This window comes from Hyalella azteca, unplaced genomic scaffold (assembly GCF_000764305.2).
Source record: "Hyalella azteca isolate HAZT.00-mixed unplaced genomic scaffold, Hazt_2.0.2 contig14817, whole genome shotgun sequence".
Taxonomy (NCBI): Eukaryota; Metazoa; Arthropoda; class Malacostraca; order Amphipoda; family Hyalellidae; genus Hyalella; species Hyalella azteca.
The window spans coordinates 333,465-347,609 of record NW_025944691.1 but is presented as its reverse complement, the minus strand read 5'-3'; the positions used below and the strand labels follow the sequence as shown (position 1 = coordinate 347,609).

General features: G+C 39.0%; 1 protein-coding gene across 1 annotated transcript; it reads right to left on the bottom strand.

The window, feature by feature from the left end:
* Positions 1 to 2,182: 2,182 nt before the first annotated feature.
* Positions 2,183 to 11,008, bottom strand: LOC125179066 (beta-1,3-glucan-binding protein-like). Its single transcript, XM_047884199.1, has 6 exons — positions 10,837 to 11,008; positions 3,665 to 3,764; positions 3,324 to 3,398; positions 2,856 to 2,988; positions 2,636 to 2,727; positions 2,183 to 2,297 (listed from the first exon to the last, which is right to left on the bottom strand). The coding sequence occupies exons 1-6, from the start codon at positions 11,006 to 11,008 to the stop codon at positions 2,183 to 2,185; spliced, it is 687 nt and encodes a 228-aa protein (XP_047740155.1).
* Positions 11,009 to 14,145: the final 3,137 nt, after the last annotated feature.

Sequence of the window (14,145 nt, the reverse complement as noted above, 5' to 3'; positions counted from 1 at the left end):
TACTAATATTTATATTTACTTACAATATAGAATTGTTGAAAAAATTAGCTGATATAGTTGAGAAAGACATCAAAAAGGGGACTGATCGCCCTTAATTTTCTTCTTAAACTGGAATAGCTAACTAATAGTACTATTTAAAATTACCTGTGGACCAAATAAAAGACAATCTCTTCTACAACAGATTCAATTCATTCCATGTGACTCTCTAAGGATTAGTTCACTCAAGTAAACATTGCATCGCCAATTTGCCTTACATTTAATTTTTTGGCTTTTAATATCGTTCGAAATTCTTTTACTTTATTATTTGTGAATTTTTTATACAGTTTGATTAAAAATTTAACGGATTCCCTCGTGAAATCTTCTTGAAAAATTGAATCGCAATAATCTTTTAGAAGCTAGAGATAGGGCAAATACTTATTATGCATTATAAAATCATCGCTTGCCCTGCAATATATCACATTATCACGATGAAATAATTCATAATAATTCAAAGAAGAACTTCTGTGCAAAATCATTCTCATTTCGTGACCAACAACAAATAAAATGCCCACAGAAGAAAAATTAAAATTAATGCCGAATTAAGAGGTAGCAACGGTGTGGAATATGGCCTAGAGCCGGGTTTTCCTACATTGATAAAAAACCATCATATTTTCAAGCAGGTATCCACTCCTGAGCTCAAGCCAGGATTGCCAGATGATCTTTTTTTCCGGACAAATTCAGCGATTAATTTTTTATCGCATTTGCTCAGTCATGGAAAAAAAGGCGCTATTGTGCTCGTCATGTCCGTCTGTCTGTTCTTCGTCTGTTCGTCTCTCTGTCCGTCTGTCTGTCCGTCTGTCCGTGACTTCACGTTTTCGTCGACGAGAAAATGCGTTCTCTGTCATTCACTGCAGAGAGTACTGAGTTATATTTTTTTTTCAATTGCGTTGGCCGGCTAAAATTTTTGATAGCGGTAATGCCTTATTATACATTTTAAAGAGTACGAAAAAAGTAAAATGGAATTTTTGCTCCCGAATCTACAAATATAGTAAAATATACAGATTTGCAGGCCTCCTTTGGCCTTTTTTTTATCCGCGGACTTGGCATTTGGGCCATTTGGCAACCCTGTCTTCTGCAGCTTTGTCTCAGAGACAGGAAAAAACTGGATGACATTGAGAGGAGATGCCCAGCCACGCATGGGGATTCCAACAGTCCATACATGAACGGAAAAAATGTTATGCCCAACATGTGAATTTATATCCTCACACGATTTACGGTTGCCAAAAATTATGCTCAAGTTTATAAGTACGTAAAAAAATTAGATCAGTACTCACTGCAGTGAGTGACAGAGAGCGCGTATTTTCTCGTGCATAAATCAGTTTTCCTTTCATTAGTACAGTGAACTGCACTCATTACATCATTTTACGTTTGGTATATTATGCTGCGGTTAGCTTATTAAAGATTATTTAGTATATCATGGGAATCAGTTTATATGGCATAGAAGTTAGATGAGGCCTTGATCGACCTTGGATCAAGGTCAACACTCGAGACCTCTGCTCCCACCCTAAACCTAATATACGAATTAATTTTATTTTTTGGACATAGTTTTTGACATCATCAAGTTCATAGATGAAACAATTACCACAACGAGTGACCAAGACGAAGTTCAGCCTTACATGAGATACCAGCGTACATAAGCCGTACATAAGATACCAGCGTACATAAGCCGTACATAAGATACCAGCGTACATAAGCCTGTCTCTTATACACATCTAGATGTGTATAAGAGACAGTACTGTAATCTTGCTGTTCATTGTTCTTCCCGAGGTGTAGTACTTTACACTTGTCAGCATTAAACCTCAGCTGCCACGTATCAGCCCAGTTAACTAAGCTGTCAAGATCATCTTGCAATTGCGCTTTATTTGACGCATTCTTCACTGTATTATAAACTTTTGTGTCGTCGGCATACATGGAGCACACGCTGGACACTACTTCCGTAACTTTTGACGTGTTACTGCAGCAAAAAGTGTCGTCAAATAAATCTGTATAAATGCAGTAAAGTCAATATGAAAAATCTGATACATGACAAGAAGAAAAGATTATTCTGAAATTACGAGTACTCTGAATATGGAGATGCTAAGACACGCTGAACTAAACATTGGTACAAAATAATTCATGGTTAACTGTTCTATTGTGTACATTTTTAAGACATCTTCCACACTTTGATGTAGTCGACTTGGAGGGCTGCAGACTCGCTGATGCCGGGCTCTCCGTTCTGCCACGACGGCAGCCATTGGCCCTTCTGTGGGCGAAATGTACTAATTATTGTTTAATTTAAATTTATTACTTCTAATTTTATTTCTAAACGCATAGATAATATTAATTACTGATATAACACCATCATTAAGTAGTTTGTCTCGTGTTTAGAAAAAAAGTGAAATCGATACAAAGGGATTCGTTGGACTGTCCCGGCGTGTTACTAGGACTAATTTTAATCACGATTTCTATTTATTTATGAACCTACATTAATTGGCGGTAAAATCTATGGTTAGGAAAACTTCCTCAACGATGTTTCATAAGTTATATTCAGTGAACTGTTTTACGAAAATTTGCTGAACTGACAGCTTTCCAGAACGCTGCAGGAGCGTCGGGTTGCTAGTTGGACCAGGGTTTGGGGGGACTGCCGGAAAGACCGTCCGGGAAGTAGCCATTGACACCACCAACAGCCAAGCTCACGATGAGGTAGAACTGTGGTAAAATTTAATAGACAAGTGAAATAACAATTTAGCTTTCGAATGTATAAATATATAAAAAATACATTGACATTATTAATAATGCAAAATGTTGAAAATCAGATATGATTAAACAAAGCTCACTTCAGTATCAAATGGTGCCATCTTGGTGCCGTCGCGCCACGGGTTGACGAGGTCGCTGTTCGCTAAACCGCTCAAGTCCCATAAACTCGTGCCAGGGTCCACACGCAGTACCTGCTTTTCGTCCAGATAAAACCTGCACAGAACCGAAGTCAACTACCATGGAGTCAGATTACTATCTATTTTTTGTAAATCAATGCGTAAGTAAATCTCAGGAAATCAATGTAAGAAAATCTCTGTAAATCGATGTACGTAAATATTTGTAAATCAATGTAATTAAATCTCTGTAAATCGATGCCAGTAATATCTGTAAATCATTAAAAGTGCATAATAAGTGGGACGGTACGCCGATCGCATCACTAGAAATGAAAAATGCAGGATAAATTTGCAAATGAAATGAAAATGCAGCAAGAAATATGATCTTTTGTATGAAATCCTTAAAAATCTCCGAAATCGTCGATGTTATCTGACGTGGCGGAGTCTGGCGTCCACTCCATGCGCCATGTGTGGAAGTTGTCGGCGAAGGAAGATCCGTCGGTTGTTTTGCTGTTTAAATTATATCAGTAGTATTACAAAAATATTATAATAATATCACCGGTATAACATCAGTATATAAGTAGGAAACATTGAAATTGATCTAACAAGCTGCTAATAGTACAATTAAACGGTGGTAACAATTAGCTTTGAGAGAGAATGGAACATTCGTTAAAATAAATTTCAAAAACATAATGAATATTAACGATTTTATTTCTACTTAGTCAAGTTTGTCAGTTAAACTTCATCATGTTTACGTTTCGTATATAACTACTCACTATGTGGCGTGGGTCAGGAAAAACTTGTGGTCATTATCTGGTCCCCATTCCAAGGTAGACGCTGCCACATGGTTGCCGATGCCACCGAAATCGTCATTTCCTGCAGGAATTTGGATTGAAAACGACTTTGCACTTTAAGTTACAAGTATTTTCTCTCCCTATGCAGCCGTTATTGTTTATTGTTTGAATTGACAGTCTTTACCTCATTCCTTTTGAGTTTCTACTCGCATCTGGACAATTTTGGCCCCCATACAAAATTGTAATAACTCCTGTCTGAAATTCCCCTATTAGGGTAACATGGGGCAGCGAGCCCACTGCGGGTCATGGGCCCATAGCTTGTTTCTCGCTATGTATGGCAGATTTTGGTCAGTGTTCTCTACCGTCGGTCGACAGTTTCACTGGGATGAAGTGTACGGATTTTCATTTTGCTAAGTGTTTGCGTTATTAAGTTATTTGTGGATAACTGTTTCAGCCCAGATAAAGGTTTTTTTTGCTGCCAAATAAAACTTATCGATTACTGTAGATGAAGCTTTTGAAATTACTGTGAATTATATTTTGAAAGTAATATCTATAGGGCTAATTTTGAGATCAAGTTTAGACTATTAGCTTTTAAAATAAAATGTTGACACGATATAAATTTGTGGTGAAGGGACCAAGGGTGGGCGCCTTGCCCCAAGCCCATGGGCCCATTGCCCCAGGGGTGGGGCAATGGGCCCATTTTGACACTTTTTACAAAATAGTGTTTCATTAAAAATTGAATAACTCTATAGGCGCCTAATTCACATCATACATTCCTCATTAGTTATACCTTTAAATAAAACAAAGAACCACCTCGTATCAATTAAAACTTCATCAAAAATTTAGTTTAAAAAAAGTGGGGGGCGCGCTGCCCCACGTTGCCCTACTTTGTTCAACACTTCACAGCAGCAAATGGTGACTTGTAATTCGAGAAAATAGAGACGTATAGCCAGAAAAGATTGTACAGACAGACGGACATGGCGAGCACAATAGAGCATTTTTTCCATAAATGGGAAAATGCGCTAAATAGGCTGCAACAGTAAACAGCGCATTACTCACAATAGCTTGTGTTGGGAACATTCAGAACCTTCGCCCCAACAACATACACCGATGACGGCTCGATCATCTATACCTCTTATGTTGGCCCAGCGCTTCTACCGGCCTTTTATGCACTGTGCTGGTACCGGCGGTTTATATTCAGGGAATAACGGGATTACCTATGCAGGTTGTTCCGATGCCTGCTCACTGCCGCACCTCGCTTACGCGCACACTTCATGTTTTTCTTCAGTGTATTTGAACCAAATACATCCGACTCTATATAGTGAATTTAGTCTATATTATTCTTAAGAAAATTGAGTTGACGCATTCCGTCATTAATATAAGTCTTTTAGTTCTGGCGCTGCATCGATAACGTTAACTATCAAGTACACCTGCATTCTAGCTGAAAAAGTTCAAGCGAAAACAGCTTCCATCATACAATGGTTATCTGCTCTTCTGATGATAAATAAGTGGCCATTAGCGTAATAGTGCAAATCCCAATGATGCTTGCTTGCTGGATTAAGTAGACAATCGAATAATTCGTTCATGCGATATATCAGAGAATGAATTCTCATAAATTTTTTTAACTCTTTATGAACTAACTGAGATCTGTTGGAACTCTGATGTTTGTTTTCCAAGTGTAGACTACTAAGACTAGGTCAGCATCCGTTACTACGTACGACGTGTGGTGAAATAACATGCTGTTTTCTGCCCAAATAACCGTTTATGCCAAATTGGCGGGTAATGACTCCACATTTTAGTTAAAAAAATACTTTTCTGTTCGACACTTCAAGTTTTTATTTAAACATAGAGCGCATTTCATGTAAATAACCCTTTCACGAGCAAGTTAAATATATATGAGCACTTGAAATCGCCTCACAAAAAGCCGCACCACGGATTCCTGTTTGTTTTTGAGGCGTCCTCACAAATCCTCAGTCAATCACTAATTATCTGACAATCGTTCCATCCATAGCATCACCCCCTGCAATGTCCACAAATTAAAATATGAGCATTTAAATGAAAGTTTTGACTCGGACGATGAAATTGACACTCTTTCCGCATTTTTTATGGTGGAAGTATTAATATATATTTTATTATTTCCGGTAACTTGACTGAATTGAATTAGATTAAATTGTTATGATACTAATTTTTCATTTGCATAAACTAAATTTTAATTATTAAGAAAAATTTCGTGTACTGACCGCATTTAATGAATTCTTCAAGTGCAATTTAAACCTTCAATACTCAAAATTTTTAGAAATACATGCGAATAAATATTTCGTATAATACTTCTTACTTCCTTGAAATGGTTTCTGAAATTTTAATCTATATGGATATATCTATGCTCGCCCGCTAAAGAGATAAGTTACAGCAGGGTGCAAATTTAAAAATATTAATTATAATATTGTTTAACTTATAATTTTAATCGTAATTTAATAAATTTCAGTGTCGTCGCTACGGTAAAATTAGTTATTTATATATCAGAACTGATTGCTGCAGTTAAAAGGCAGCCGGTCTACACTCAGCAGTCTGCGCTGCTCCGGCAGTCATACGACGATGTTATCTTACAGAATGCGGAAAAGGTTGGTGTGTATTTGCTATCGTGGCACAGATCACATAGCTGCATGTTATCATAACATTCTCTAATGCACATTTTATAGCCTTTTATATAATTACTTTTTTATATTTTCAGTATGTTCGTCGTCCTCTATTTTATTCTGAATACTTATTTAGATTACTTCACATTTTCAGTGTGTTCGTCGTTCTATTGTGGAGGCTAGCACCCGACTACACTTATTTATTTGACTTTTACAAGGATTTTCAAGGCCAGGGTAACAAGAGTTACGCGAATAGGAGCAGATTGAAATCAGCTTGGGCGACCTGAAGAAATTAGCTGGTTAATGACAACAAATTAACAATTGTCAGAGTTTATTTTTAGCTCACGTGACCTGCTTAGTGATGGCGGTCACGGGACGAACTAGGCGAAGGGAAGGGTACTTAGTGATGACGAGGTGTCAGGAGCACGTAGTGATGACGAGGTGTCAGGAGCACGTGGTGATGACGAGGTGTCAGGAGCACGTGGTGATGACGAGGTGTCAGGAGCACGTGGTGATGACGAGGTGTCAGGAGCACGTGGTGATGACGAGGTGTCAGGAGCACGTGGTGATGACGAGGTGTCAGGAGCACGTGGTGATGACGAGGTGTCAGGAGCACGTGGTGATGACGAGGTGNGGCGTGGTGAGATGCACGTGGCGTGGTGAGATGCACGTGGCGTGGTGAGATGCACGTGGCGTGGTGAGATGCACGTGGCGTGGTGAGATGCACGTGGCGTTGTGAGATACACGTGGAGTTGCAAGAGGCACGTGGAGTCGCATGTGCTGTTGTGATGATATTGTTACAGGGGCAGCAATAATAATAATAATAGCGGTTTCAGCGTTTATTAGGCCGTAGGCCTGTCGCCGATTCTTAACATCACAGAACATTCACAGCATTTTGCGGTCTCGAACTCGTAACTCACTGCTCTAATTCTGCTGTGCTTAACCGCCCGGCCTCCTCGCCGATTCTTAGCATCGCAGAACATCCACAGCATTTTGCGGTTTCGAACTCGCAACTCACTGCTACAATTCTGCTGTGTTTAACCGCCCGGCCTCCTCGCCGATTCTGACCAGAAACTGGTGCACAGAGCTGGGATCGAACCCGCACCTCTCTGCGCCAATCTTGGTACTCTGAACTTTAACCACTGGGCCACCCTGCCTTGTGCAGGGTGGCCTTACTTTACACCCTGCAATGTGCAGGGTTGAACTATATGAGGTTGACCCACAAGGATTTCCGCCTTTCAGTTCAGCTTTCTTGTTACGTCACATAGATCGAGAAACGTAAACAAACCCGTCATTCCCATAACGGATTGGTTGACTGGTTTGATCGCATTTCGGTGATTGGTTAATGCCAGTGACGTCACTGAGATCAGTGACGTCAAAGGCGAACAACACAATACATCCACAAAAATGAGCTTCTCTTGGGTTAACCTTATACTAGTTCAACCATGAGCAATGTGTGCTTGGTAGGCGCTGACGTGATGTTGCTGCGAAACAGAGCTATGCTAATTTTTAACAAACGATTAAATTTGTTAAGTAATAAAGTTATTACGTGAGCTTAAGGCATGGCAAAATCGACTAACAAAGAACCTTCAAACTTGCATTGTCTCCAGATCTCATTTATTACGGCTACACTACATCGAGCACAACTGAAGACAAGGACAATCATAAAGGCACTGTTTATAAATTGGGAGCTTACCAAGATGTTGCCGGATCAGCGGCTGAAGTAAGAGACTAAGAGTGAGCGCTGAGCTACAGTATAAGAGTAGGCAGAGCTTGTCATCTACCGGAAATGAATGTTGCCAACAGAATCAGTGATTCGCTAGCACGAATTTTCTCTAAACTCTTTTCTTAAAAATAAAAATAGTTATGTAGCGAGATCCGTTACACAACGTGGTATGATTGTACGCTTTTAGCTAAGTCTTACGTACGCAAGTTTTGAAGCTATCAAAAAATCGCTGTGAGCACGATTTACTTATAATTTTGAGCGTAAGTATAAGGAGATAAATACACATTACGATGTTGTTTTATTGTTAAAATATCGCTAAAAATTAAGTCGCCTCGTCAGTTACTATCAGTTGTGGGCATTTTTTGTCCATGGTACATTTTATTGACCTTGTTGCGGGTACACATATCGAGACGAACATGTTTTGCTACTTATAGGGGATGCTTCGTTATCTCAAAAGTATAAAGTTGTAAAATGTATGAACGGCTTGCCATAAAATTCCTGACCCCATATTGAAACAAATGTTTTGAACGGTTATTCCTCGCAAATTATCGTCAAACTTTATTCAACAAAGTTTTGTTTCTCTTTGAGTTCACTTTCACAACGCATGTTAAATCAATGTCCGTTGAACCACAATATTTCAATATGGCGACAAATTAATTATGTGTGTATTGAACGTCGAAATATTACACTGAATGTGTTTAAATTACGGGGTATGTTTTTGACTATGAAGATAATGAACATAAATCATTCCAAAAAGAAAAAAAAAATTCGATGGCAATTTATGATTTGCTTTGTTCGATATATTTATTTATATGTATGAAATTGTCTAACTTTAATGCGGTTAATTATTGCTTTTCATTATTTGAATTGTACATCGATTGAACACTTATTATTTAAGTTGAGTGATGTTGGAGTGCCGTAATTACCGGCTTTCAATGCATATTATAATGCATGTTTTCCTTTTATAAATTTCAGAGCATGGAACTGTGCGCGATGATGAAAGCTGCTATGAAAGATGTCAGTTATTGCTGTATATGCTGGACAATTCCTTTTTTCTACAATTTTATTTTTACTCCTAGAAATTAGTGACGAAATTTACTTGGCTTAAACTTGGCTACAATATCGTGGCTATAATATTTTCTATGCTATATAGTCGCCTAGCAGACGAGATTACATTTTGTAGTTAAATCTCAGGAGCAAATTCCGTAGACCTCATGACTCACGTGCCACAGAATTTCATGGTGTATGAGGAAAGAAATCTTCCATATTGACATGTAGATTTAGGAATTTCTGTAATATCGTTAATTTTTCATTCTCCATTGACGATTTTCAGTGATAGCTAACTTAAAATCTACTATGTTTGAATATTTTTATTCCTTATATCTTCTTTAAAATGTAACAATTTTACTGGCGACTTTCAATTGCCCCTACATTGTTACACAGAAGCCATTATTGCAGGTCATTAGAATTGCTCAGCTAGCACATGAAACGCTTGCCAAAAAGACGCTTCCGGTTGCGAAGTTTTAGGCCTAAAGGACTCTTGAAAACATATTACAAACAACAGCCTCCAGAATGCATTCTACTCATCAGAAATAATTCCCACGATTCCCTTAATTTTTGGTAGCCAAGTTACAAGCTCGGAGGCGGGGGAAAAGCGTGGGGTGCTGAGTAGACGAGTCATGGGCGTCCGGGATGAGGAATCCAAGATGGCCGCCTGTCGTTGGTAGGGAAAAAATAACACCAGCTCTAAAACTAAAGACTAAAAATTACATTTAAAATTTTCATATTATTTATCGATTTTATATTCTAATTTTCAGTTACAGCTTCTTTTAAATAAAACTTTCAGGACACCCTCGCTTTGGGAGCTGACGAGTGGCTACTACTCTACTTGTGAAAGTAATCCATAATTTATTAGCTGATGTTATGCAATTCAAATACAAGTTCCAACTTTCTCGTTCTTGGGACAGTTTGGTGTAGCGGTTTATGGCGTTGGTTTGGGCTTGTAGGGTGGATTCGAAGGTCGAGGGTTCGGATCCCGGGCTGGGACTTATGACGAAGTAAGCATTTCTGAAAAACCTTTTACCCTCCAGCGAGGGATCGAACTCTCGCCCCCCAGACCCTCACCATATAGTTCAAGCAATAGGCATTACCCACCACAACGATCTATCCTGCCCCTAGGGAAGGGTATAAATATAAAGGTGCCATCTTCCGAAGGTTAGGGTGTAGCTGTAGTTGAGAACGAGCTGTAGGAAAACGGGTTTCGTAGATAGCGGGCCAAAAAATTTTGTCTGTACCCATGTTACAGACGTAAACTCTTATATTGAAGGTCGCTCAGGGGCCATCAAATTCTCTGTGACAATCACGTTATCTTAAATTCAACAGTCCCCAAATAAACTCGAGCAAAACCAGCTAATTTCAAATGCGGAACCTTCTTTGACGAACGTTTTTGTACTAACTTGAGATCATCGTAATGTTCGAAAATCAGTTAATAGGTTTCGTCATTCGACCTCCGATCTTTATTGCTCCTTGTTTGAATTTCTTAGGTACTCCATGTATATCATCATTTTATTATCATGACATTAGTGCCGGAAGCAGATAATGATTCAAGTTCAGCCCTTCTCAGTATCACAAAGTCAATATGTGACTCTGCAGTGGCTACTGATGGACGGGGCCACCATCTTGCTTCCATTCGTTCAGGGTTGTCTCCAGTCCCATGGATTGCTTGTCATTCTCGCCGTATTTCAGTGGTCCTTACACGCTTTCGTCTGGGACATGTTGGGGTTCGTTCTTACCTCCATCGATTTGGGATGGCTGACACTCCCATATGCCTGCATTGCAGGGTTGATGAAACAGTCGAACACTTCCTTCTGCCTCGCTGGTCGCTTTGCTGAGCCGCCGCGGGAGCTTGTGCCTGGTTGCGTCAGCTCGGTCTCTGTGGTGACAGATGCCGAATTTACGTACCATGTCTGTGATATGTGCCCTATATGGCCTTGAAAGACAGGTGATGGTATCAAGCATCACTGCCCTGGGAGTCCCTCTCATGACTGTGCGTGTGCATTTTGGCTGAGTTAATTACGACAGAGAGGAGTTCTGTACTCCATAGTGCGAGCAACTTCCACTTATCTCACACACACTGGTCGTCTAGCTTCCTTATAGTTGGTAAAGAGCACTGGATCTAAGGGCGATTGCCTCTCATCGCATCACATAATAATAATAATAATAATAGCGGTTTCGGCATTTATTAGGCCGTGGGCCTTTCGCCGATTCTTAGCATCGCAGAACATTCACAGCATTTTGCGGTCTTGAACTCGCAACTCGCTGCTACAATTCTGCTGTGCTTAACCGCCCGGCCTCATGCCGATTCTGACCAGAAACTGTCGCACAGAGCTGGGATCGAACCCGCGCCTCTCTGCGCCAATATCTTGGTACTCTGAACTTTAACCACTGGACCATAGACTTTAACCACTGGGCCATAGTGGAGAGCATACACCAGCAGAGAAAAGAAAGATGAAGACTAAAAAAAATAATCAATGCTAAATCTAGATGTTACAAGTGGTCTGGCATGTCTTCTTCACCTTTAACCCGGCATCAAATCAATATGCGACTCTTTGTTATTTTTTCCACGCGTGATGAAAAAAATGAATAAACTATCATTTATTCTTGAAAATTCCCATTTCCCGCATTTTTTACTGCGTTTTTGGAACAGTCAAAATGTGAAATTTCAGTATTCGCGGATCCTACGCTTTCTTCCAGGCCTCGTGTCTTCTCAGGTTTGTTTTGGGTAGAGAAATGCTGCTAGCCTGCTACTTGTAAAGTTGTGTACTGTAAGAGTAAAGAGTGACGAGTGTAAGTTAGGTCTGAAGAGATTAGTCCAGATTCCCAGAAGAAGTTTGGCCAGATGCAGTATGAACATGCTTTCCTTCAGCAAGCCAGGATGCCTAAGTTGTTGCTATAGAGTATAGACATCTGGACCTGGTAGGCTCAACTAGGCTGGTGCTATAGCTTTGAAGCCTTTGGAAATTGGACACTTGACTAAGTTGACTTCTAAGTTCTTACTTCTAAGGCTGTTATGCCATCTAGCCTACTTACCTACGGGAAGTAATATGAACTAAAAGTGAAGTTTTGCAATGCAGGCCTCTGCCATGTGTCCCATGTTTGTTGCTTTCAAACCAGAAATAACAATTGCTGTTTATTGGTTTGTACTTTGTTGTTATGTGAATTTCCCATAGCCAAACTGCCAAAGTCACAACCTCCTAGTCCTAGTCCTTGTGAGTTGCAATAATCTTTGTTCATCCTCTGAAGATGAACAAAAGTTATTGGCCATTGCCAGAGCAAGATGCATGCAATGTTCTTGAAGCTTGTAGTCAAACTTCAAAGTTTTAGGTCAACATTTAATTCAAATTAGGAAGATAGGGTAAACGCGGTATATTCCGACATCGTGGGTAATTATGTCACCTCTCTAGTTTTTCCTTTATATTAAGCTTTGTTTTAGTTCCATCAACTTCCATGCGTTGGTTGATGGTTGAAATGGTGACGTCATACATTTGTGCATCAAACTAATGCCAAAACACTATGTCTTGGCCATCTAGCAGGAAAATATTGAGATCCAAAGAGAGACAATGCACACTACCCAGTGAGATCATCAAAAAAAGTGTCAAATTTGACAGTTGACCTCATAGTGGCAAACCAGTGATATTTTAGAATCAGTTCATTTTTAATTTCCTCACTTACCCAAGATTTTAACATATTTCTTATGTATGATAATCCTGGTATCCAAGATACTTTACTGGTCTACTTATAGGACTCAAAAATGAACTTGAGGAAGAGTCTAAAAAACTCTCTGCATTTCCACTATCGCACTATGGTTGACCTTGCTCTACCAAATAGTGAATAACTGTTTTTATAGGAATAATATTATGGTTTGAGACTTTTAAATACGTCTGTGAATATATTAGGAATCCTTTAGTACTTGTATTTGCTGATTTCAAGTCGTAAATAAATTAATAGATGATTAAGTTGAGAAATGGATTTAGACACATGAAAACTAATTCCAACACAACTTGAATTGGACACACACAGATCGTTCCAAGCTTTATACAAAAATTGAAATTTTCTTAATTAAAAGCCTAATAGTTGTTAATTAAAACGTAATTAAGTAGTGTTCAAAATTTGTTAGTGTTCTAATTCAAAGCCGTGTTGTATCCCAATACAGCTCACACAGCGAACGGAATTCGAACACGTGGATGTCGGCATTACGTATCAGTTAAATTTGAAGCGCTGACGCAATACGACTCACCACGTGTCGAATATTGCCACACACAGTGACGGAATATAGGGATTTGGTAGGTTTCCATTCTAAAGGCTGTTTAATAAATATGGCAACATTTTGTGACGTTTCACCATTGCTGACGCGTAGTCCAGTGTTTTGTGAGTTACGTGAAGCCAAGAGAAGTTACGTAATGCATACAGTTTTTTTTATAGTTTTTCATTTTCGATGCGTCCTTAATGTGCCGGAATATACCGTGTTTACCCTATGACATGGTTCATGATTACAATTTGCAATTAGAAATTGGAATTACCTAGGTATGTTAATTTTCTCTAAAATCTTGCTTCAGAGTTCAGTGTGGGCCTGTTGCCTGTGTTTGAAAAGTGTGTCGTTTGGGCTAAAAGTAAATTTCAGAGTGTAGGCCTATTACATGCGCCACTATGGCAGGAAAGAATGTTGTCATAATTTTTTATGCCACAATATGCTTGCTAAAAATATGAATGTATAACTCTTACATTGGCTAACTGATTGATGCAGATGCAGGAGCATTACAAGCAATATGGAATTGTAGGATTTGTGGCCTAGTTGAGAAAATATTTTTTCTGAAATATTGCGGCTTTAATATGTTTATATGAAGCGGCTCTAATATGTTTTATTGAAGAAATCTAGGTTCGAAAATGGGCCATTTCAGACAATTTTTAACTTTCACATTGACTTTAAAGTGAAGACAAATGTTCTTGTTGCTGTTTCTAGGGTAAAATTTGAGATTTGGGGTAACACATGCTTGGGACTTTGCAAACAATTTTTTTTCTGCTTTTGAATGGCTTATCATGGC

Bases quoted from the DNA above. Each gene is read 5' to 3' on its own strand.
- LOC125179066 (XM_047884199.1), bottom strand. From the start codon at position 11,008: ATGGTACGTAAATTCGGCATCTGTCACCACAGAGACCGAGCTGACGCA. The intron at 3,765-10,836 runs GTAAGAACGAAC...AAATTCCTGCAG, and splicing joins GCCATCCCAAATCGATGGAG to GAAATGACGATTTCGGTGGC. The intron at 2,989-3,323 runs GTCAGATAACAT...GGTTCTGTGCAG, and splicing joins TGGACGCCAGACTCCGCCAC to GTTTTATCTGGACGAAAAGC.